This window comes from Lampetra planeri, chromosome 2 (assembly GCF_965212315.1).
Source record: "Lampetra planeri chromosome 2, kcLamPlan1.2.h2, whole genome shotgun sequence".
Classification (NCBI taxonomy): Eukaryota; Metazoa; Chordata; class Hyperoartia; order Petromyzontiformes; family Petromyzontidae; genus Lampetra; species Lampetra planeri.
The window spans coordinates 19,184,739-19,210,733 of NC_136108.1; the positions used below are offsets into that span (position 1 = coordinate 19,184,739).

General features: G+C 46.1%; 1 protein-coding gene across 3 annotated transcripts; it reads left to right on the forward strand.

The window, feature by feature from the left end:
• Positions 1-6,441: 6,441 nt before the first annotated feature.
• TYSND1 (trypsin like peroxisomal matrix peptidase 1) lies at positions 6,442-18,946 on the forward strand. 3 transcript variants are annotated; one of them, XM_078609703.1, is made up of 5 exons: positions 6,442-6,471; positions 8,758-10,007; positions 12,257-12,387; positions 16,038-16,304; positions 17,617-18,946. In XM_078609703.1, exons 1-5 carry the CDS (start codon positions 6,469-6,471, stop codon positions 17,838-17,840), a joined length of 1,875 nt encoding a protein of 624 aa, XP_078465829.1. In that variant the 5' UTR covers positions 6,442-6,468; the 3' UTR covers positions 17,841-18,946. The 3 variants fall into 3 exon arrangements, with proteins under 3 accessions (XP_078465829.1, XP_078465820.1, XP_078465838.1); XM_078609694.1 differs by lacking the exon at positions 6,442-6,471 and adding an exon at positions 6,474-6,615; XM_078609712.1 differs by lacking the exon at positions 6,442-6,471 and adding an exon at positions 6,485-6,533.
• The last annotated feature ends 7,049 nt before the right edge of the window (positions 18,947-25,995 follow it).

The following is a 25,995-nucleotide window of genomic DNA, read 5'->3' on the forward strand; positions in this document are numbered from 1 at the left end:
ACCAATTCAGACCTTATTGGTCACCCCGTGCCCCTTATAAATCTCAACGTTCATCCTACAAAGTCCCATCACAAGGCAGAAACACAAACAAAATACGTAACTGCAGGTATTCATATTCTTGGTTCTTTCGGTAAAGTCACGTAGAAGGGAAATAATAAAAAAAATCTCACGTTTCGATTGCAACACAACCGCCACTTTTTCCAAAATTGTCTTGCTGTGGTTTTCACACCTGATGATGATTGCTTGTGTTGCAATCGAAACGTCGTGATAATTTTATTGGTTTATTATTTATTATTTAATTGGATTATTACTTATTATTTTATTGGTGTAGTATTTATTATTTTAAGAGTTTATTATGAATCATTTTATTGGTTTATTATTTATTATTATTTTATTATTTCCCTTCTACGTGACTTTATCGAAAGAACCAAGAAAATGGACAATTGTTTTTGATGCCCGTATTGAAACGGCCGTACGCTGTATGGACCTGACAACTCCATGTCCCTGTACATGAATACGGGGGTAAACCCTACGGGGTTGACAGCGATGTGGGGCCTTGCACAGACCCCCGGAATTGAGATTCATGCGGAGCGTTGCGGAAGTCCGGTGGCAGGCAGCGAGGCGTCCCACATTTTGGGGATGCGCTCGAGGAGGGCTTCGTTCCCCCGGTGTCGGATGAAAACAAAAATCCAGCCACGCAGCGTGTAGGTGCAGTACCTGTTGATTGTGCCCATCAATGGTTTTGAGATAACTTTTGCTTTTGAGCAATTGAGATGAGTAATCCTTGACAGTGCCTGCATCAAAACAAAGCTTAATTTACGCTCTTTTAACAAGTGCACTGATATAATTACATCTCAGAAGACGAGCGGGTTGTTCCTTGGTTAGTGTTTGGATTTGAGAAATAAAAAAGAGACTATACCTGGAATTGGCAGGTCACGTCGGCTGGGGGCTGCTGGGTAGCCAGACAAATGGCAATGCAGTAATGGATTAAATCCACCCGTAAGGAGATTTGAGTGCGAGCCCTTTCTATACTTTGGGGCGGGGGTTTGTCTGGTTACGAGTTCAATTTCCTACCCACAATGCCAAACATCCCCGATGCATCCCGATGCAGGTCCCATCTGGAAAGACCTCCCCCTCCCCACACTTTTATAAGTAAGTCTTGCCTGGGTCAATAATAAAGACCATCGTCATTATTCGGAATTCTGCCAAACAAACAATGGGCAGGTCTCTTAATCCTCCACTGCCTCCGTCAACGCCACAGCACCTAAATATGCACGTTGAACTTTTTTAGCGCCGTACGCAACTAACCGTGTTCATCGGCGGTGCGTTGGGGGGGGGGAAGGAGAGCAAACTGAACCCAAAAAGTGCAGCGTACGTCGGTACACCCCCCAGTCAATCGGTAGGTCGCGTGGATTGTAGAGAAGTCTGGGCACTCCCAAGACTTCTGGTCAGCGTGGAAGATTAGGCCAAATACTTTCCAGCACTCCCCTCGAATGCCGAGGACCTCCTTGACGGCTCAGCGAGAAAGGAAATCGCTAGGCTGTACATGTATCTGTGGTCTTCTCGAGTAAGAACGATGGTTATTCATACTATTAGTTCGTTCGGTAAAGTCACGTAGGTAAAAAATGAAATTAAAATTAATAAAAATAAAATAAAAAATAAAAATCACGACGTTTCGGATGCAACACAAGTCTCCGTCATCAGGTGGGACCGTCACAGCCAGATTAGATATTGATGCAGCAAATCTGGCTGTGACGGTCCTACCTGATGACGGAGACTTGTGTTGCCTCCGAAACGTCGTGATTTTTATTTTGTATTTATTAATTTTTTAATTTTTTACCTACGTGACTTTATCGAAAAAACTAAGAGTATGAATCCTTGCAGTCACGAAAGCTTCAAATCTAGAATAGATTGTGATTACTACTACGAGTTGAACTTTCATTACAGTATGGACTCGGGCTTTTATTTCGTGCACGTCCCGATGCCAACGTGTACCCACGGGAAGAGCTCTTCACTTGACCGAGAGGAGAGGATCGGTGCTGCCATCTGCTGTCTTATCCTTCTTCCTTCGCACGGCGGGATCGGAAAAGCAAAAAGTCGCCAAATGTTGGGGGCCGTCCATAAATGACGTCACGCACCTGGGGGGGGGGAGTCAGACATTTCTGACGATGTGTGACGAGGGGGGGGGGTTGAGAAATGTGACGTCACATCAAAATGCGCAACTTTAAATCAATATAGACGACACGTTCTGCTTAATTAAATAGACTTTTTAATAAATGTTTTCTCCTACAACATCAGAGTGCAGCGCCACATTAAATACGCACTACAATGACAATAGTTTAAAGCGATTTGAAGCATGTTTTATTTTTTTTGGGGGAGGGGGGGGCAGAGCTTTGTGACGTCATATTTGACGTCATTTATAGACGGCCCCTTGCTGCGGTTTACGACTTTCGACGTTTTCTTCAACCAATCCAAGGCGACACCGCCAGGATGTTTCTCGCACGGATGGCGCTGTAAGGGGATACAATGAATCCGCGACAGAACGAATAATAAACGACGTGTTTAATATAGAAGGCCCCATTATATGGAGTCGTCGGGTGTGGCTTTTGCCCGTATTAGGAATAGTGGAACGGGAATCGACGTATTTTGAACGACCCAATGCGCGATTAAACTGGTAATGGACCGATTTTAAGGATACAAAGCTTGATCCGTGCTTGATCCATGCTCGAACACATAGATAGCTGTGATATTTACAATATTTTTTTTTTATCGTTTAAGTGATTCCTGTATCTAAAGAGACGATTTGGCCACCCCTTGACACTGATTGGATTCCTTCTTCACGAACATCATTTATCATTCATTCTGTCGCCGATCAATTGTTTCCTGTTACAGCGCATGTATCGATGATGCCGTTTGATGGGGTTCGGAATTGATCACTTGTCGCAGTTCGGCGATTCTTTTTTACCAGCCTATAGCCCGTCCAAGGATGGGCGTATTGAAGTAAATCTTAAACTTGTGTAATAAACCTTCTTGAGACGGCTTCCGGAATCAGTCCTTTTTATTTTCAACTTCCACAGTTACACTTCACACACACTCCTCGTTGCTGACAACGGAGAGAGGGCAGACTTCCCGCCAAGTCCCCACCGCGCACGTGGCACCCAGAGCCCCGTACGCGCGTGACTCCTGCTCTGCTCGTCCCCAAGTCTGCTCCCGACTGCTCTCTCCCTCTCTCTCTTAATCCCTTCGTCACGTGGTACCCCCCAGCCAATCCTCCATAGACAGCGTTGACTGTTCCCGATGGTTCCCTGTCAATCCCGGGACCACGCCTCTGATCCGGCTTCCCATTAGCTGAGGCCCCGATTGGCCAGGCCAATCACCCCTGCTAACATTCCGGAATCACGCCGAGGCCATGCTCCCTGGCTCATCCCTTATTGGCTACAAAGCGGGACCGTCAAGCCAATCCCCACGTGAACCCTCTATGGCTGTTATTACACTTGCAAGCGAAAATCAGAGCGCGACGTGATATATCCATTGCATGAATGCATGTGCAATTTGTAAGGGCGCGGTGACACAGACCTATTTCATTTTAAGGTTATAATCCCTTGTTCATCGTAACGTCCTTTTTACTTCGATGTCTCAATAGCGTTACGGAGATCACGTGATGATGTGAGGGTTCTGCCTTTGTCGTGAGGGTTGTGAGTTGACGACGAGGAGGGGGAGGGGGGAGCCTCGGCCCCCCATGTGGAGTGACGTCACATGCTAATTATTATGAATGGGGGGGGGGTGTCCATTTGAAGGACGTCACCTGCTCATGAATATTAATGAGGGGGGGCTGGTCGACGTGGAGTGACGTCACGAGCGTTAAGGACAGACATTCCTGGGTGATTATAGTAGTTATAACCTTTCAATGATGTTGTTGTTGTTGGGGAATGTATTTACGCGGCATCTCTCCCCACGTTGCGTTCGAGTGTTGTGGTGGAGTGGTGTCGCGAGGCTCCGTACAAGTCGTCGTCCATAGTCCTGGCCCATGATGTGACCCCGTCCAGCGAGTGCCCCCATGTCTTTTTCTTTTGCAAAGGACTTCGGACGAGGTAAGCATCGCTCAACTTTACGGTTTATTCGCAGATAACGTGCCAACACATTGAGTCCATACTTATTGAGGCTTCACTCCAGAATGGGCCCTGAGCTCTCTCCCGGGCACCTTATATATCCTCTACCCCCCCCCCCCCCCCACCATTTCTAGAAAGTTCTCCTCCTCTCTTCCAATCCCCTTTCTTCTTTCCCAACGGCTTTCAACCGTTTCTTATGAATTATTTTAATCTCCCCGCCTTTGCACGAATCTGATTTGAATGCTCCGATGCCTCCCAAGCAGATTGGGGTGGTGGCGTCGCCGACCAAGTCGGTTGTCAGTGGCTCTGATACTTTTCAACTTACTTGGCATGCCAGTGAAGTCGTTAAGGTTCTAGATTTGAAGCTTTCGTGACTGCAAGGATTCATGCTCTTAAGTTTTTTCGGTAAAGTCACGTAGGTAAAAAATTAAATTAATAATAGAAATACAAAAAAAAGAATTATAAATCACGACGTTTCAGAGGCAACACAAGTCTCCGTCATCAGGTGGAACCGTCACAGCTACATTTACTGTCTCAAGTGAGGCAAAACATTTCAAGATACAAGTTATTAAATACAAGTTAAGGGGGGGAGGAGGGGGGGAGGAGCTTATCTGAGTGTGGTAGCCAATGAATGGAACGTATTGGGGGGGGCTAAAAGAGAACAACAGGTCACATGCTAAGGGTGCACATGCTAGAAGAGAACGACACTGCACATGTTGTTTTACCCAGTGTTGGTGGCAATCCAAATACAAAAAAGGAGAGTGCTGTTAAACGCTGGGGATGTTAACACTCGTTAAAGTAGAATAGTACCTGTCAAATAAGATGGTCCAAAAATGTGTAGTTAAATCTTTTTTGCATGGTTAATAACATCTTTCCAATGATTACTCAGTTTGTACATATCATCACGGTTAAGTCGTTAAGGCGTCTGGCAGGCTACCCTCCCCCCCCCACACAGACATAGGGTTGGCCGCCAGGCCTAAAACTTACATCTTGAATCTGACTGCGTGTACAGGGACGGACAACACTGTGTTTCCCAAACAACCCGCTTTGCACCATTGTCATCCTGTAGATCATAATTATATTTCTTCACATGTATAATTTGTGCCAAGCTAGGTGTACTTTGAGGCCACGTGAAGTGTCGGAAGGCTCGCTGCTGGCAGGAGGTCATGGAACAGACCCAGCAGGTGGCGTGGGGTTGACTGACTGAGTTGACTGGCCAATGCACCACCTGTGCTAGAGGTCGCAAACGGATTTTGATTCCTTACCCGTACCCGTACCCGGCCGCACCAGGGTCGCAAATGGGTACCCGTACCCTACCCGATACCCAGCTACCCGTACCCGGCCGGGTATCGGGTAAGGTACGGGTGCCCGATTGCGACCTCTGGGCTGAAGCCATGTTGCAGGCGCGGGTGGGTTGATTCTAGGAACTTGAATTGTGAGAAGAGACAAGACGTTGGGAAATGAGTGACAAACGGTTACTCACCAGTGACTCACGGCCTACCCGTACCCGTACCCGGCCGCACCAGGGTTGCAAACGGGTACCCGTACCCGTATCCGGCCGCGTACGGGTAGCCGGGTATCGGGTAGGGTACGGGTATCGGGTACCCGGTTGCGACCTCTGACCTGTGCCCCCTACTTGGCAGACCCCGCCGAACGCGGGGGTTACGTTCCTGCAAAATGCCTTGTTGGGAAAAAACGCGTTCGACAAATAATAGACCTTGTGGGGAAAATAGAGTTGCGTTCCTTGGTTGGAAATTATCATTGCCTTCCCCTTTGTTTGACTAATTCTCCACGATTTCCACCCTTGTTGCACTAAAGGAAGCACAAAGGGTGTCAGTAACCCGTTAATTTATAAATTTCCCTTCAACACAAAATCCCACATCTTCATTCCTCTTCCCGCGGCACTCACGCCCAGCGCTCGCTCCTGTAACTCTCTCACGCCGTCATTGAAGATATTCGCCATCTAAGCGTCCGTATGACCGACGTGCCGTCGTGCGTGTTGCGTGTGTTACATTATTACGGAAAAAACTGTACGCACACAAAACACACACGTGAGAAATAAATTGTTCTCACAGTCGATTCCTTGACACCTTCCAACGGATGCAGCACTCTCGTGTGAATGGTTCAGTCCAATCTGTGACCTGACTCCCCCTCCCTCTCTCGTGTGAGTGGTTCAGTCCAATCTGTGACCTGACTCCCCCTCCCTCTCTCGTGTGAGTGGTTCAGTCCAATCTGTGACCTGTCTCCCCCCTCTCGCCGTGTGAATGGTTCAGTCCAAATCTCTGAGTTACCCCTCCCCTCCTCTCCTTGTGTGTAAGTGGTGCAGTCCAAACTCTCACTCGACTCCCCCCCTCCCCACATGGTACAGTCTGACCCGGAAGTCATTGCGTTGTGTGTTTGTACTCACACGTGTGTGTGTGTATCGTAAGTTTACTCTTGAATTATGTGAACATAATTATAAACAGTTGCAGCTTTGCCGTTGTTGATTGTGCATATAATGGGGGAGGTTTGTATGAACACACGCGTGCATACATTCTTACACGCGTATCTTAACGCTTACATAAATGTGTGAATGTTGCGAGCAGTTACATTGCTGTGATACAAACACGTTCGCATTGGCACTTGGTTGATGTGTGAAAGGTAGTATATTTGTCCTGTTCGTGGTTGTTGTTTTGTTATCGCGGTATAAAATAATCCCCCGTGAAGAGGTTTTAATTTCTGAGGGTGGTCTGTGTCTGTGCCCTTGCCCGTGACTTCACTGACCTTTGAACCTCCTCTGATGTGAGTTTATCTGTTGCCAACTCACACACAAGACCCATCGTGCAGGGTTTATCAAGCAGGTTGCGCATCTCACTGGGAATGCCGCGACCTATACGACTTTCCCAAGTAGCCCTTCCCCACACAATTTGCTGTTTTAAAATGCGAAAATAAATCCAACGATTTTAACAACGATGGTTATTTTCTCTTTCGCTGCCCTCTGCGAGTTCCACTCACTGATTTTCCGGACAAGCGTTCATAAAACTCGACACGATGGTTTATTCACGTATCCATTTAAAACTATTGTTAATGTTTCTGCCATGGAAACATGGTACACGGGTATTTTTTTACACGCTTTCATTTAACTCACTCTGTTATTGTTTGTCGTATCCTCCAATCTTGTAACTCAATTTTAATCCACTTCCCAATGTGGTATCGACTGCAAACTTGGTATACTTATGTCAAACTGATGACAATACTATATTCTATCATAAAAACAATTTTTCAACATTCTTTTTTACATGTTATGTTTCGGCTTGGGTCTAATTGTCCACAGTCAACTGACGTTGGCTGTAATTGACCACGGTTTCTTACGTTATGGCAAGGTTTGGGGCACTTCATGGAGTCGTGGAGTTCTTCCATTACTAGTACATTTCATAAAAGCGTGTTTTGAAAAAGGTTTAAAAAAATATTACAAATTTTATCAAAGGAAATGCCTTGTACCCAAAACTATTTGTGGTCTGATACAATACCCATTTGTTGTACAATATCCCGCATTGATTTTGCCCCGCCAAGAAAAATGCTTTTCTTATAAACGTTTATATTAAAAACAAAAATATCATATTTGGTGAATGTATAGGCCTCAGTGGGCATTGCCTGGTAGGAAGGGGATGGTTTAGTTGTATTTGTATGCGTTTTGGTGATTTGTCTACCTTGTGCTTTGCACTACTATCATGTGTTTATTTTACTGTTGTGTAATGTTCTTACCCGCCCCACAATATTTAGAAACATGCGTTTGGAGTATTTGGCTGCTATAAATTTCCACGTGATCAGCCACTTCGTTGAGCTATCATTTGTCTCCAGGTCCAATCTGAAGAAGGGCTTTGTAGCCTAGTGGGCCTTACCTGGTCAAATAAAAAAAATAGTTTAATCGTTTTTATTTCAGCCACTGGAGGTCAAGAATCGCTCAGTGTTCCCCCGGATGTCTTCGCTACAATAAAGAATCACAAGCAGAATGCTGATCCCCTCACTTCTCCTGGGATTTATGAAACTTCCCTAATCTCCACAAGCCTTGCCACGTTTATTCTCATTCAGGGGCTCTGAGGATTCTAGGGCTCCAGCCACACGCCACCTGGTCCACCACCGTTGAACTCTGGAGGGTCTCCTCACTTGGTCCCCTGCACCCATATGTCATGGGTTTTCACCAGTTCCTTAAGAATCCCATGAGACAAATCTGCAATCGAGAGAATATCACCGGAGCCACCCAAGGCCCTGTGTGTACCCTTGCTGGCTTCAATGGTTAAAAGTAGAGGCAGGGGCTGAAATATCAGAACATTCAGTGACTTGCTCCTCCTTGGCTTTACCCTGGAATGGTTTACTACTTTTTTAAAATAAATATTTGCCCACTTTAAAAGGTCTGATAATTGGAACTGAAACCCGCTTGAAAAGGACAATGCATTCACTCTCGACCACTGATTCCCGACACCCGTGGTCTTCAGGGTCATGGAAATTAATCTGCAGAATTGCTGAAAGACAAAAATAAATTGCTCACAAAACACAATATTTTTTACTCGTATTTTTTCACTCAATTGTTTTTGTTATAATTTTACTGCATGGTGATCCTCAGTTTTGTTCAGGTCTGTGCTTATATTTATTTTATTTTCCTCAACAGGTATTCCAGATGGCAGAAAATGTGTGCTGCATTGTCAACATCAGATCCCATCGTGATACCGCAGACCATGACAGCCGGCCTCCCAGTCCTCGAGACTCGGTAGCCCATCCCTGCGATTCTGAACTGGAGCAAAGCAGTTGTAGTGGAATCCTTCTGGATTCCAGACAAGGCTTGGTACTCTGTCCCATCAGTGCATTTATTCCATTTTTGACAGATCTGGATTCTGAAAATGCCCAAAAGAAAGGATACATGCAAGCCAGAGATCTCTGCGAACTGGAGATTTCAGTTACTCTTGGCAAGAGTGGTGCCAACAAAAAAGGAAGACTTCTCCAGACACGCGTGACGGGACATAGAGCTCTCTCTCCGAAGCCGCCCAATTTGAAGCCAACTTATAAACAGCTACACACTGCGAACATTGTGACAATGTTTCCGTGCAAGGAGTTCATGGAAATAATGTCACACTTGCTGCCTCAGAGTGAAAAGTGGAAGTTTATTGATAACATTGATCATTTAGGTAGCACGCCAGAGACAGAGTGGCAAGTTAGTAAAAAGCAGATGCAGGCTGCAGGCTTGCTTGGTTGGTTTGCTCTGCTTTCGCTGGATGGCTGGAGTAGCCATGGCTTTGATTCCCAACTGACGTATATCCTAGCAAGGGACCTTTACAAGGGTCAAGCGGTTCTCACCTGTGGCTCACCGTTTGGCAGCTTTTTCCCCGATGTCTTTTTAAACTCGTTGAGTAAGGGCATCGTCAGCGGTCTGGCTGGCAGTAATAACGAGCTGATGACGACCGATGCCCGCTGCATGGTTGGCACCGAGGGCGGAGCAGTGTTCGTGGAGGCGCCCCCCTCCCCCGATGCTCCAGGTGGGCACCAGCTGCTGGCCGGAGTCATCGTGGTGCCGCTTTTCTGGAAGTCAGGCGAGTTTGTAGGCCTCACCCTGGTCTGCTCCTTCTCGTCCATCTTGAACAGTCTCCGGCAAACGCTCGAGAGAATTTCTGGGGATTTCAGTCGCTCAATCGGGGGTTTACGATCGGTCAGGATGCAACCTTGCATGGGGATTCTGGACTCCTGTCCGACTGGGACGCTTGGCGGGCTGAGCAACGTGGTGCTGATTGAACAGAATGCGACTTGGGGCTCCGGGGTGATGGTGGAGCCGGCTCATGGATTGGTGGTCACCTGCCGACATGTGGTGCAAGGGGCGCCCAATGGGAAAGTGAAGGTCATGATCAGGGCGGACACTTGTGAAGAGAGGTAAACGCACAATGTCATTATAACCGAGTATGACGTTTTGAAGATGCTACTGATTTAGATGTTTGGCCCTTCAATGCTTCAGTAATTTTCAATGGCCATAGAAATCATCCAAGTTGGCACAGCTGTGAGCCATTGGTGGAAATTGAACACTTTGTGCAAGCCAGCCTCTCTGTAGGATTACCACTGGTGACCTCCCACAATCTGGCACTATTTAACTACCATAGAGGGATTATAGACCATCAACCCAAACGGGGATTTGAATTTGTAACTTTAGAGTTGTGAGTCATGCACTCTATAACACTGCTTCCCTTTGGGCTAACTAATAGTATCCCACTGTATTATACTCAAACATTTGTAACATCAAAGGTACCATTTTTTGTGAAGACAGCTGTAAGTAGGACCATGTTTGGAGGAAGTTCAAATATACCAATGTGGTCTTTTCTAAATTTGGCAAACAGTGTCTGTTTTTGGTCGTCATCGTAGAGTCTTTGTCATCTGCGGCCCTTAGTGCCTCATCGGTAGCCTCTATCTGTACTCGTAAGAGACACAGTACTTAACATTGAGTTATTGAACCTTGCTTGATATGATGTAGGAATAAAGTGTGATATATATTAATATCACCTTCAATAACAGACATAATATTTAAACGGCTGCCAGATTTTCAGATCGATCAATATTGCAATTGTTTGTTTCAACTTTTAGATCTATATGCCTTTCACAAAAGGTCACCATCGCTGTGAATAAAAACAATAAACGTTTGGAATACGATCAATACGTCCATTGTTACACTGGAACATACATTTGTAAGAAGGAACACACGGAAAAAGGGGCTCTCTTTATTCACATGTGGATCTCCCAGTCTCGGCCGCCATCTTCCTCCACCCTCCCTCTGCCCCGTCTCTCTCCCTGCATCTCCTCTAAACTCATCCCTCTTTTCTAACACGTAAGAGGCTTTCGCGACCAATATCCATAATACAAGTTGCTTGGGTTAGATCGCGTAAATATATAAATGTGTCGTATAACCCGCCACCACCAAATCTGGCTGTCGCTTGATGAAGCTGGTTGTAATTACTGGCGAAACGTCGTACTCAGATTGTAAATGTTGTGGCTTGGCTCTCCAACACACCGGTGTTGCTGTACTCGTGACGAATTGGCATGTTCTGTTTACTTGACAAACCTTACTAATTGGCTGTGTCGGGTGGCGGCGGGTTTAACGACACATTTTTATGCGATCTCGCCCAAAAAACCTGTTTCATCCCTCCTTGCCCTCCATCGGACATGCCCCCACCCCCTGTCCATGGATATGACAGCTCTCTATCTTATGCTATATTTCTCAGGGTGCTTATAACACCTTTACACATTCATAGCACACTAATTTGACCAATCGTACTACGATGAGCCAAGAATGTGTGTGTCCCGCACGTGACGTCACTCCACATGAGGCCCCCCCCGTGTGACGTCACTCCACATGAGGCCCACCCCCCCGTGTGACGTCACTCCACATGAGGCCCACCCCCCGTGTGACGTCACTCCACATGAGGCCCACCCCCCCCCCCCTTCATTAATATTAATGAGTGGGTGTATTTTTACACTAACAGAGGAAGGACGAGCTGAATTAAATAATTTATTAAGCAAAGTCACTTCAAATATGACGTTTCTTTACAGAAAGTAACGATAAAAAATAAATCTAAGCAGCACAGTGCTACATCCGTATGTGACGTCACTGAAAAAAGAGGCCCCACCCCCTTAATTAATATTCATGCCCACGTGGAAATTTACACAAACGCACAAGAAGGTCGCTCACTCCACATGCCGCACCCCTCCCCTCATTAATAATCATGAGCGAGTGGCGTCACTACACATGCCGCACCCCTCCCCAATAACCATGAGGGGGTGACGTCACTCCACATGCCGCACCCCTCCCCAATAACCATTAGCGGGTGACGTAACTCCACATGGGGCAACCCCCCCCCCTCATTAATAATCATGAGCTGAACAATTTTTTATTGAATATTTAAGATTTACTACAATATACACCCATCTTTTGACGGGCAAAAAAGCAAGTAAAATAATAGTTCTGGATATTAATAAAGTTGGTAGTTTGATAGCCATTTAAAAAAAAATGTATTTCTGTCTTTGAGCTTAATACTGATACTTCTATGAATGACATGACCACACCTGCCATCGCACACTGCGTGGATTGTACCCCGTTCCACTCGCGAATGATTTCGATTGTACTGTTTCCACAGCTTCACTTGGCTGGATGGAACAGTTTTGTTCGCCACCAGCCTGGACTCACCCTATGACCTCTCTGTTGTCAAGCTCTCTCAATCCTGCCTCCACATTCCGCACGTGGAGATATCACAGCACTACACAGCTGGTGAGGAATGCAACTTCAGTGTCAGGCTCGCAATTAATTATTGACGGAAACAATGTCATTGTGAGCATTTCCCCCTCCCCACCGAAAAAATCGGGAAAGTTGGAATCTGCCATCGTGCAAATAAGGCATCTTTACTTTTGCAAAGGCCGAAACACAACAGACGGCTTTTTACCTCGCATTCGTGCGTACGCTGTGCGTGCAAACGCGGGCAGTCGGGGAGCGCGAAACGAGGCCTCGAATCCGGGAGAGGGACCACGTGCGGTGGGGAGATACAGAGAGAGGCCTGGAAGAGCGGATTGGCTAGAGGCAGATCATTGAAGGTGATTGGAGGAAAGATACAAACGCAAAGGGCCGGGAGACGACCGGTTGACTGACAGGAGAGCGAGCGGTTGAGAACCGTTAGAGAAGGGGGGGGGGCGAGGATTGGCTGTGGAAAGTAAAGTCGGTGGAACCTTCGAGAATGGAGGGGGGGGGGGCTTGAGGGATATAAAAAGGTTAAGCACAATGGGGGGGGGGAGGGGAAGCTTGGAGAGAAGACTGAGCTGTGCTTGTACCATTTTACCATCAGAGCTCGTTACTGTACGATGTTAGTGTAAACTTTATGGGCCTAGTAGCGGCATCCTCCCTTACCTGTCCAGTGTGCCACGGAGAATTCCGGGCTTGGATTGGCCTGTTCAGCCATCTGCGCACTCATCAAAACCCAACAAAATGACAAACGTGCCATGGTCATCATCAACTATGATGGACGAACAAGAGAGAGAGAGAGAGAGTAGCGACACAAAATAATCCGAACGACTGCAGTCATATTACTAGAAACAGCTGATGTGTATTAATTATTGGATGCCGGTGGCTGTTTTGGCTGAATGTTATTGTATTACAATGGTTTTGAAATCCGGCACATGGATTCTTGCAGTGCATAAAACCAGGCACAAGCTGCATTAACATAAATGACAGTAACTGACAATTTTTATATTAATGTTGTCTAATAAATACATTTATTCGTTTAGTGTCTAGCATGTAATCCTTGATAAATATTGACCATTTGTGGGGGGCACAAAAAACAAATATATCCCGTATATCCTTAGCAGACTGTTGGACCAAGTGCTGTTAGCGAGTACCTATGAAAGCCGGAACAGCACACGAGGGGGTGTGTGGCCAACACCACGTCCGGCAGCCTTTGTCTCCCCAGTGGTGATGTTTTACACACTGCACCAGTTACTCATTTGAGGCTGAGCCCACCAAGGGGAGGCCCGGGACCGGTTAAGATAATCGTCACTGATGTTGCACCTGAGCGGGAATCGAACTCGGGTCACCGTCTTCATAGTGCAGCGCGCTAGCCGCTACGCTACCACTCCCCGTGAGTGCACCGATCGCCCTCCACACATGGTGAGTAACGGTGCCTATATCAACACGTTCCTTCGGAGTGGGCAGGTAGGAACTTGGTTGGACAGCGCATTCGTGCACGACAGACAAATATGCACAACAGACAAATAATCCCTGGTGGGCAGTGTGGAACCTGTTGTTCCTACCTGTATAAAAGATAACTTGACTTGAGGTAGCCAGGCAGCCAGCCAGGTAGTCAGCCAGGTAGCCAGCCCCTTTAACTATCGGCCCCTCCTCCTTGCTTAGGCCCCTCCCCTGACCACCCCCCATATCCTTAGGCCCCTCCCCTGACACCCCCCATATCCTTAGGCCCCTCCCCTGACCACCCCCCATATCCTTAGGCCCCTCCCCTGACCACCCCCCATATCCTTAGGCCCCTCCCCTGACCACCCCCCATATCCTTAGGCCCCTCCCCTTACCCCCCTCCCTCAGGCCCCTCCCCTGATCACCCCCCCCATATCCTTAGGCCCCTCCCCTGACCCCCCTTCCCTTAGGCCCCTCCCCTCTCCGTACCGGGCAGTAAGTCTCCACCAATCAAAGAGCTGTTAATATTATTTATATATTTATGCACGACAGACAGACAAAAAAATCCCTGGTGGGCAGTGTGGAACATTGTTTCTACCTGTATCATCAGCTGTTAACGTCTCCTCCGGCACACGACGCGGCAGTGGATGAGCGGGAAGAGACTCCTGCACTGCCCCTTGCTGACAACGACGAGTTGAATGTTATCTCACTTATATTTGAGCTGAATTTATGGGGCGACGGCTTTTTTAGGTTTGTTTAAGAATCGCTGTTAGACGCTCTGCATGAAGAGAGTTATATAAAGCAAATAATTTGCTTAGGATTAGGGTTCTTATAGAATGCATTACTCATAAACAGTTTATTGGAACCTTTGACGTACAGAGACGTCTGCAAGTTGCAGGGTGTGCCCCGTTCACCGATGAATGTCGGAACGCACAAGCGGCTCAGCGTTAGTTTTAGTTAGAGGACTAGCGCCACTGTTTTTTTAAAGACATTGCACTCATCGCAAAGAACTGTAGCGACACGACCGCACTCTACGATAGCTGGCACCAAACTGTGCCACATGCCCTCCCCATGGCCTTGTTGGAGCCTCGGTGCGGATAAAGCTGTTTTATTTCTTCCGGTTCCCTTCCGATGACGTCCATGTACGTCCATATACGTCATCGAAATGGACGTGCACGGGAAAGGGTTAAGTGCGGTTCACAGCACCGATCGCAACATTTGACCATCGGCACCGTCACTGTCTGCATTAAACTGTGTTGGAATCTTGACTTAAAGCTTTTGTGACTGCAGGAATTCATATTCTTGGGTCTTTCGGTAAAGTCACGTAGATAGGTGAAAAGAAAATAACAAAAAATGACAAAAAACTACGACGTTTCGATCGCAACACAAGCGGTCGTCTTCAGGAAAAGGGGGGTTAGCTTCCAAGACGAACTGTTTATAAGGGTTTGAAATTGGCGTAGCCCAAATGTCAGCAGCCAATGACAATGTAAGTGGTGGGCAGCCCAACCCGACGGTGGTTGGTTTTCCACCAATCAAAGGGCTGCCAGGTAAAAATTTGCATGTTAATGAGAGATTAGCATGTTAATGGAAGATCTCAGAGCCACAACGCACGGGTCGGCGCGCGAAGTGGCTGTGTTGGTGTGAACCCTGTGACAGCGCAAGTTTGAAATGGGCGCAAAGCACAACTAAGGTGGTACGATGTGAACATATATATATAGACACAGACACAATTTCAACCGAGAAGATGGGTACAAACTGAGCAATCATTGGAAGGAATCAACCTGTTTAAGTCATAATTGGCTATGATGTTCTCATCCTACCACCGTCCGATGTTAGTTGTGCTTTACGCCCGTTTCAAACTTGCGCTTTCACAGTTACTTGACGCGCCGACCCCTTGGTTGCGGCTCTGCGATCTCCCATTAATGTGCTAATCTCTCTTCAACATGCTAATTTTCACCTGACAGCCCTTTGATTGGTGGAAAACCAACCACCTTCAGGTTGGCTGTCCACCACTTACATTATCATTGGCTGCTGACATTTGGGCTACGCCAATTTCAAACCCTTAGAAACAGTTTGCCTTGGAAGCTATCCCCCCTTTTCCTGAAGACGACCGCTTGTGTTGCGATCGAAACGTCGTAGTTTTTGTTATTTTCCTTGAACCTATCTCCGTGACTTTACCGAAAGACCCAAGAACATGTGTCCGATGTGAAACGCTCTAACGGCGTTTCGTCTCTCTTGCCCAGGCGAGGACGTGCTCGTGGCGGGCTTTGCGCTGTTTGGGAAGCGCGCCGGCCCCACGCTCACCTCGGGGGTGATGTCGTCCGTGGTGACGCTGCTGGACGGCCGTCTGCGGGCAACGGAGTTGGCGCCGCCTCGTCTCCCAGGCGGTGCAGCGGAGTGCAGGGCGGGCGGCCCGGCTGGCGGAGTTGTCATGCTGCACACGAGCTGCGCCGTGCACGCGGGCGCCAGCGGAGGAGCCGTGATGCGCAGCGGCAGTGGCGAGCTGCTGGGTGAGTGCCGTGGTGGCTAGGAGACGCTAATTACCTTCTTCTTGGTTCTTTCGGTAAAGTCACTTAGAAGGGAAATAATAAGCGCTGTCTTTCCGACAGACCTGTTCTTCACCTGAGGACGGCTGCTTGCGTTGTGGCCGAAACGTCGTGGGAATTATTTTGTTATGTTACATTTTTATTATTTTATTATTTCCCTTCTACGTGACTTTACCGAAAGAACCAAGAAGATGAATTTCTGCAGTCACGAAAGCTTTAAATTGAGACGCTAATTACCTTGCTTGGTGTACACGAACTCGTGGGTTCAATCTCAACCCTGACGCCTGTATATTTGGAAATTGCATGTTCTCTCTCCCCGTGGTCGCGTGGATTTTTTTCCGGGTCCTCCGGTTTTTCCCTCCACATTTATTTGCAATGGGCTGTGAATTGTAATTATTGTATGTGCTTCAGATAGCTTTCAGTTAAAGCACTTACTGATAAAACTCTTGGTGAAATCAGAAAGCATTTGTCAGATTTGAAAGACAGTGGTTCAGTTCACTTATATTTGGTGACGTGGGTGAGTAACATTCAGCTCTCAGTTGATTTGAAAGAGAGACCCGTAGGGTACCCTATAAAGATGTTACATTGTTCGCATTATGAACAACAATAATAAAACTATTATAATACACAAAAGAATCCTTAAAGCAAACCTTTAGGTGCTTCAACATTCGAAGGTAAATCTTTGCTTGGGTTTCATTATTGGACATGGAAATATGAGTTTTTCTATTTAAAGCTTTCATGACTGCAGGGATTCATCTTCTTTGGTTCTTTCGGTAAAGTCACGTAGAAGGGAAGTAATAAAATAATAAAAATAAAACATAATAAAATAATTCATTCAGACGCTGTCGCCTCGACAGACCTGGTTTCACCTGAGGACGGCTGATTGCGTTGTGGCCGAAACGTCGTGAGAATTATTTTATTATGTTTTATTTTTATTATTTTATTACTTCCCTTCTACGTGACTTTACCGAAAGAACCAAAGAAGAGAAATATGAGCTGTTAATAAATGCCCTCTAATAAACAAACATTGACCACAATTTTTCCCATGAGTGGCTGAGGGTCAATGCTAACCAAACATCCCTTTCCCAAGCCATTAAATGGGAGAGTTCATTAATAGGTTGAAAACAAGGTCACTGGTTTATTTGAAATGCATTGAAACACATCTATCCCACACATCAAAAAATTCTGCTTCTGCTTCAACACTCTCCTAAACCTGCCTAATTTACTCGCGTCCCGTCTTCAACATTCTCACGCTGTGGCTTGATTTCACTCGCAGGGATCGTTTCCAGCAACGCTCGTGACAACGTGACCGGTGCCAGCCACCCGCACATCAATTTCAGTGTACCCGCCGCGCTGCTGCAGCCATGCTTGGAGGCTTACCGTCGCACCCAAGACCCAGCTGCCTTCTCTTTGCTCAACAACACCAGCCTCGCTCTCAAAGCCGTATGGGGCCTGAAAAACATCAGTAGACTCGCCAAGTTACCCACGAGCAAACTCTAGCTAGCTAGCGTGTGATCGCTAAAGGGACCTCTATTCTTGATTTATCCTTATTTTCCAGGTGGGTTACTCATTGTCAAATTTAGACGCCCTCTGTTAATAAGTACGCTGGAAGGCTGCGCAATGCAATCCATTGCAGTAATACAATTCGCAGAGGACTTGGAAATGTAATCCACAATGACTTATCAATCACAGCTTTTATAACTGAATCACTTAATGCATTTTGCAAGGTGACTGACTACAAATGAATGTTTATGGGTTTCTATGCAGCAATGGAATAGCTCTTTATAGTATTTTATTAATATATTACCAATTGTATACCAATTGTTATCGGAGTCATGTCACGTGACAAAGGTCCTTCGAAGGACGAAGGTTCTTCAGAAGACAGATTCTTTTCGTAATTCTCTCAGCAGAGTCATGCATTGTCAGGAAAATGCTCTTCGACGATGACACATCGGAACTGATTAGCCGGGTCGTGGTGGCGTGTGCCTGTAATCCAGCATTGCGGATGAGTGGGTTGGCGGATCAAACGAATGTTCTGAAACTCCCTGCCTGTGGGCTTCGAGGTGCCATACCCTGGCCTGCCAGGAGAACGTGTGCACAGCAATGTGGACTCCACCTGTTCCATCTGCATGGGATTGTGCTGCTATTTAACGCGCGTGAGTTTTATGTGGGTGTACCCCGGTTTCCTCGCACATGTAAACAATCGTATGATTGGCCAATTCCAATGTAATATACTTTAGAGCTTGTATCAAATTACGGTAAAAGCAAGTGTCGAATATTAACACTCGTGACCAGACTTGAGACTGTGAACTCAATAGACTTGAGAACCAGGTTTAAATCGAGTGTAAAATTTAACTCACCTCGTTGGTGACAGATCATTAGTCTGACATGAGCATTAACCCGTGTGCCACATCCTGTTGCTATTTCTATCTTACAACATTTTCAAGATGTCATTTTCTCTGAAATGTCAAGATACCATCCTTTCAAAGGGATTATTGTAAAAAAAAATCCAATAAAATTTTTTAAAAATGTTTTTTTTAAACAAAATTCATATGCATAGACCGCACCCCATGAATTTGAAAATTAAATAATTTATGGCTGAAAAACATACGAGTTATTTTTGTGGAGTGAAAGTGCGTGCCCAAATTAGCGATCGTTCGCCCATTCATAGTCCATAAAATGAAAACAACTTTTGTTGGAATATCACAGTGAATGTCTTACTTTCAGACTGGCTCCTATCATGGGAATGTGGAATTTCTACCGCTCGATAAAGGCTGCCAATGGAGAGGAGTATTATCTGTTAATTCTAGATTTGAAGCTTTCATGACTGCAAGGATTCATAATCTTAGGTTTCTTCGGTAAAGTCACGTAGGTAAAAATTTGTATTAAAATTAATAAAAGTAATAATAGAAATAAAATAATAAATCACGACGTTTCATAGGCAACACAAGTCTCCGTCATCAGGTGGGACCGTCACAGCTAGATTTGCAGTATCAAGTGAGGAAAATTCCAAAAGACAAGTTCTTTGTCTTTTGATGACGGAGACTTGTGTTGCCTCTGAAACGTGATTTATTATTTTATTTATATTATTACTTTTATTCATTTTATTTTTTACCTACGTGACTTTACCGAAGAAACCTAAGATCTGTTACTTGGTCGAGCGCAGGAGCCATTTTGATGTGTCGGCTCAGAATTCAGGGAAAATCACAAGCAGTTATCATTAGCAACTGTTTTGTGTAATCATAAAAATTTAACATTTACATTCGTCATCAATACGTTCCAGGATTACGATAAACCCTGTCATTCGTCATGTTTATCTCACATTATTTACGTAAGTTTTATTTTGAATATCTCGAGGGGTGGGAGCCCTTTGGTGAGAAATGCAAACTGCAAACAGTACGTTTTGAAAGATACAAGGCAACGATAATAGTGTACCCATGGTCATATGACTGGAACGGTTTTTATCTCCATGGACAGTTCTGAACTGGTGGTGAAAATTCCACATTCCTGTGGTAGATGCTCGAAATAGATGACCGTTGTGTACTTTCTACAAAGGGGTAACATTTCAGTGACCCAGGGAGGGTTGATGTGATACATTTATCCCCGACTGGGATTTTTTTCATAAACAATTCAGAATGCCATTAAGCTACAGATAGTCAATGGGCCGGATCAGAAATTGGTTCCGCCTAATGTGTCAAAACTTTATAAGTACAGATTCATTTATATGGCTAATAAGGGTCAATTATTTGATGACCCACTCATTTTCAAAATTATCACAGTTCACTGTTTTTGGCCACATACAGAAATTCGAACCAATAAAGTGATGTCACCTCGGGTGGTAACGGCAAGTGAGACGTCTGGGCTCACGGATTAAGAAGGATTGGTTGTATGATGTAAGGGGGTCCTCGTTAAGACACATTCGAGCCATCACCTAGTAACACCATATATAAATGTGTGCCTAGACCCCGCCAAACGGTGTAACATGACACTGACTTTCATTAGTTGCCGTCAGGCATCAGTGCGTGTTATTCCAATGCAGTATTCTGCACACAAGAAATACAAATGTGGCATTGTTCTGTCCAGACTTGTACAGCCTACCCTCTGCACTGCCTTCTCCCTGTTGCAGGTAAGAGAGTGAATATCCACAATAGCTGTCTGCCCGAGTGAACGTTGATAATTGTATAATACAGCCCTTTGTCAATCCACCGCTGGATGAAAGCCTCACCCCGTTTCAGCCATGGGGTTGGTTTCAGTATACTTCATGTTGCGTAGTGTGGGTTGGAGAAAGGGCCCAGGGCCTGTTCAGTTTTACACTCGATACTGATGTTAGCCACGGGAATTGAATATCTGGTTAATAGCGCAGTGGACTGACCACTTTTCCACTGCTCCACCTCAGTAATCATGCACATTTAATAAGAAAAAACTTTTACTATTTTCATTTTACCAAGTAAGGCCCACAGGAAATATATAGCAGCCAAATACTCTAAACGCATGTTTCTAAATGTGGAGGGAAAAACCGGAGGACCCAATAGTTTAAAGCCACGTGACCACGGGGAGAACATGCAAATTCCAAATATGCAGGCGTCAGGGTTGGGATCGAACCCACGACCTCCTATATACCAGGCAAGGTAGTTAACATCTCGCCACCAGTTTACGATTATGGTTTCAAGAAATGATGGAGGATCCAAAATATTTCCATGTTGGAATTGTTTTTAGGAAGTGATCATCTTCATTGATTGTCCAGAGATAGTCATTGGAAATCCACATTTATATAATGGGTACCAGTCTCCATAGCACAACAACTGATGACCACAGAGCGAAGGTATTTGCCAGATGGTTCTCATTTGTACTCAAGCCATGAGAATCAGTTGGTACCGGGGTTGGGATTTTAACTCGCATGCTCGCCAGTGGGAGGCTAATGCCATATCAATGCCATATCAAGTGAATTACATTCTCAGAAATTGTAATTCAATTTACCTCAATCTTGATTTGAAGCTTTCGTGACTGCAGGAATCCATACTCTTTGGTTCTTTCGGTAAAGTCACGTAGGTATAAAATAAAATGAATCACGACGTTTCGGGCGCAACACAAGCGTCCGTCATCAGGTGCGAAAGTATGGTCTGCTGTTGAGGCAGACTGTTTTAGAAGGTTTTAAATGGGTGTAGCCCAAGGGTCATAAAGAAGTGGCCTGGGCTAGTGATGTTAGCCCCGCATCAATTTACAAAAACGGAGAGGTGCATGCTTGGAATTGCAAAGAAAGAAAGAAAACCACACGGAGCACAGAACAAGCGTCAGGATGAGACATCGATTTAAGAAATGTGGTCTAGAGTCTAGAGTGGCAGTAAAGGTGTGAACGCACCAGAGAGGACGTATACTGTGGAGACGGAGCAATACAATCGACGCATGCACAGGAGCAAGGTACAGCAATATCCCGGTTAGCGTCGGGGATGCGTTCCTGAAAGGTGCGACGACGAATATCGAAACGAGGTAAATCAAAGCGACTTACAGGGTAGTTAGTAGTCGTAGGTGAAGGATGAGAGGCGACGGATAATGATAAAGTATGGACGATGCTGTCAGCGACGTTAAGTGTTGTGGGTTGAGGTGACGCACATCACGAAGCGTTAGAAATAAAGTGACGATGTATTTGCAAAACGACGTATAAGGGGGAGAGGTAGCATCGTGGTATTACTGCATAACGAGTGATTGTGATGCTGTAGGAGGCATTCGTCCAGCAGTGTGGTGATCGTGACGGATGCATTTCATTAATTCTGTTTTTTTTTTATCTTTTAGGGGGGTCAGACATTTGTGACGATGTGTGACGAGGGGGGGGGGTTGAGGAATGTGACGTCACATCAAAATGCGCAACTTTAAATAAATTTAGACAACACGTTCTACTTAATTAAATAGACTTTTTAATACATTTTTCTCCTACGACATCAGAGTGCAGCGGCACATTGAATACGCACTACAATGACAATAGTTTAAAGCGATTTGAAGCATGTTTTATTTGGGGGAGGGGGGGCAGAGCTTTGTGACGTCATATTTGAGGGGGTCTGACTTTTTGTGACGCCGTTTGACGAGGGGGGGGGTCAAAATCGTCCAAAATCGCGTGACGTCATTTATGGACGGCCCCTTACCAGAGATTCAGCATTCGCTTGCTAGCGAAATTCTAATCTCATCTGTTGAGCTCTGACACAGCTATTTGATTATTATATCCAACTTTATTGCAGAAAATTTCACGTGAATTGGTGTTTCCCTGCCAGTACACTTCATAGGAAGGCTCCAAATTAATATTTTTTCCTGCGAGCAACGTGTGGGTCAACACACACATCGCGTGCGAGTTCATTCCAGGCCACTGTGTAAATAGTGAACAGTGCATGATAATCTGATGAGGTTTTAATCATCTGAGACATCCACCATCGAGTTACCCATATTTAATTATATACTTAAAATAGACTAAGTGTTTTCAACGGACAGAAGAAAAAAACAACACGAAGCTGTATAACAAAATGTGTCGGTTTTCGCGGTTGTGCTGCAGAGCCCCATCCGATGGGATTTCTGCCTTGTATCCGTTCGGACATCACCCGGGACCACTCTAGAAAAAGAGTCTGCGCCGGCCTCTGAGTTCTCGCCTGGTTAGACAACATGCGCTTGGGGGGAGGCGTCCATAAATGACGTCACGCGGGGGGGGGGTGTCAGACATTTGTGACGATGTGTGACGAGGAGGGTGGGGTTGAGAAATATGACGTCACATCAAAATGCGCAACTTTAAATAAATATAGACAACACGTTCTACTTATTTAAATAGACTTTTTAATAAATGTTTTCTCCTACATCAGAGTGCAGCGCCATATTAAATACCCACTACAATGACAATAGTTTAAAGCGATTTAAAGCATGTTTTTTTTTTTGGGGGGGGGGGGGGGGCAAAGCTTTGTGACGTCATATTTGAGGGGGGGGGTCTGACTTTTTGTGACGAGGGGGGGGGTTAAAAAAAATCGTCCAAAATCGCGTGACGTCATTTATGGACGGCCTCTTGACTTGACCGCTCCGAGTTTCCCGGCACGCGCAAGGGACAACTCGCAAATGAGCTCCGTCTTGTGAATTTGTACGAAGCGGTTTCTGCGTGGCTACCGAGGCACGCGCGCACACGCGCTGAATGCGGCGAGGATACGACCACATCAGTGTGCTCTTGTGCGAGCGTCAGCGCTTCGTTACATCCGTTGGGCTGTGCTGAGATATTTTAAGCAAGATTAAGAGAGATGATGCGCGTACTGATATTCTCAACTGCTTCGCACGATCGTTACGACCGCCGTATAAATTGCAGCTCTTCAAAGCAATCGGAGCACAATTTCATAATTGTCATTGGCTCTGATTTCCCCCAAAAAACCCAAGGGAAACGTTGTAAGTGTATAATGAAGGCATTAGGTTTGGCATCAAGCTCAGAGGGCCTTACCTGGTAAGATAAAAATAGTTTAGTTTTATTTGTATACATGTTTTAAGTGATTTGTATAAATTTTCTATATTTTGCATAGCTCATGTAACGTTCTGACCTGCCCCGACTGGACATCTGTGAAAAATAACTGTATAGCTCATCGGATTCCTCCAGTATAAATACATATTCTGATTCTGATCAAGTGTGGTCGAGTGAATACAGTTATCTTCATCATGGCTTTGCATTTAAAGTTATAAATGACACTCGTGTAACAAAAATATATATTAATAGTGAAATTAGCATATTCAGAAGCAAAGAGCTCCAGAGACAATGAGACGCACCCAGAGGTACACATAAACACATAGACACCGATCGAGACAGAGGCGGAGTTAGCCAATTGTGGCTCTGGGTCTGGGATGCAGCAGATTGGAGAAGGACGAGAGACGCAGAGAGATTTTTTTACTGCATCCACAGAGGACACAAAGATAGAGGGCGAGAACAAAGCTGCACAAATACATGGAGAAAAACACCGAGGTACAATTACAGAGACACCGAGGGTGATGCACAGATACCCTTGCCGAGAAATCTCTCCGTGTTTCTTGACTTCAGTGTGCGATAAAATCACTATATTTCACATTACTGCAGGCAAATACAAGTCGTGAGGCAGTGCACGTATCAATTTATTATGAGGCAGTTCTAACATGTGTGGCATTCTCACTCTACGGCAGTACCGCACCGTGCAATTCCATTAATGGCAACCAAATACAGCACACGTCAGCAACGGCTAACACATTCCTGCGGAGGGAGCTGGTAGGAACGTTGGGTTGCTCGGTCAATGGCCAGGGTCAACGGCGGCGTGGTGTATTCCGCAAATATGGCCGACTGTGAGGGTGGGCACAAGCCGGCGTGAGTAGGTTAAACGTTGAGTTTTATAAGGGCACCGCGGGGTGACCAGCCCCTCCCCACCCAGCCGCACCCCTCGCACCCCCCACCCAGCCCCTCCCCACCCAGCCCCTCCCCACCATCCCCTCCCCACCCAGCCCCACCCAGCCCCTCCCCACCCTCCCCTCTCCAACCAGCCCCTCCCTCCCCACCCAGCCCCTCCCTGCACGACGGACGGACACAATAATCCCCTGTGGGCTGGTGGAACCAGTGGGTTCCTACCAGTACAATGTGTCGTGTTGAACACGGAGGCACGCACTTGACTTGGAGGCAACACGTTTACTACTTTAACCGGGTAACTACATAACCGTGTCAGTCAGTAAGAGCCTGACTCCCCCACGATGCCGAGCGGAGACCGAAGATTGGAGAGACGTGGCACCGAGGGTTGATTCCAGAGAACAGCCCAGAACGCTCTCGGGACCGCCCCTTCGAGACCTTTCCTGAAGGATCTCGACCGAGCATCACGTGTCCCTCAAGCCCCCCCCCCCCTCGGGCCCCCCTCACTACCCTGTCCCGGTCACGTGCCCTCTCGGGTCCACCCAGACTACCATGTCCTCACTTGCCCTCTCTCAGGTCGTCACCAGGACTATGCCCCCCAGGGCGCCTTCGCCTGTCGTGCTCACTCTGACCCCAGAAAGAGGTTACAGACGCACAGTAGCACTCGTATGACAGTGCCTGGCGCTAATACCATCGTGACACCCTTAACGTCACTACATTATGCAACACTTGAGCTGTTTAACACATTCCGCGAAGCATCAATCATGCCTCACATTTGCCCTAAATAGATACAACTTTCATTTTCTAGTCCAGCCTGCTTTTTTTCTGAAGATATTCTAAAGGTCAAATGTACTGTACCCATCTCTGCCATTTTTGACGAGAGAAAGGGAGGATTTTTTTTTTAAACAGGCATTGACCTTTCACTCGCCGTATATCACTTCTACGGGCAAAGGTCGTGGTGCGTCTCCGTGTGCGTCAGCGATGACCAATTCGTGAAATGCTGCACAACGTTCGTAAGCCCTTACCACTCGGCACAGACGATGCCATTTATCTTGAGCGGTGGTTCTCAGAGTGCAGTCCCCGGCACCATCGGTGTGGTCCACGACGGCCCCCCCTCCCCCCCCGGGTGGTTCCGCGGGGCTGCGATGCAAACGCAGGATGATCCGGACAGTAATGACAATGTCTATCCCTTTTTGTTTCGGATATCAATTAATATTTTACTTACATTTAATATAAAAATTAAGTTAGGAAAACAACCCTGATTAAACTACCCCAACCCTA

What these genes read in the sequence shown, in the direction of transcription:
- TYSND1 (XM_078609694.1), top strand. An exon ending in ATCACAGCACTACACAGCTG is followed by an intron (nt 12,388 to 16,037) that starts GTGAGGAATGCA and finishes TCTCTTGCCCAG; the next exon opens with GCGAGGACGTGCTCGTGGCG. An exon ending in CGGCAGTGGCGAGCTGCTGG is followed by an intron (nt 16,305 to 17,616) that starts GTGAGTGCCGTG and finishes TTTCACTCGCAG; the next exon opens with GGATCGTTTCCAGCAACGCT.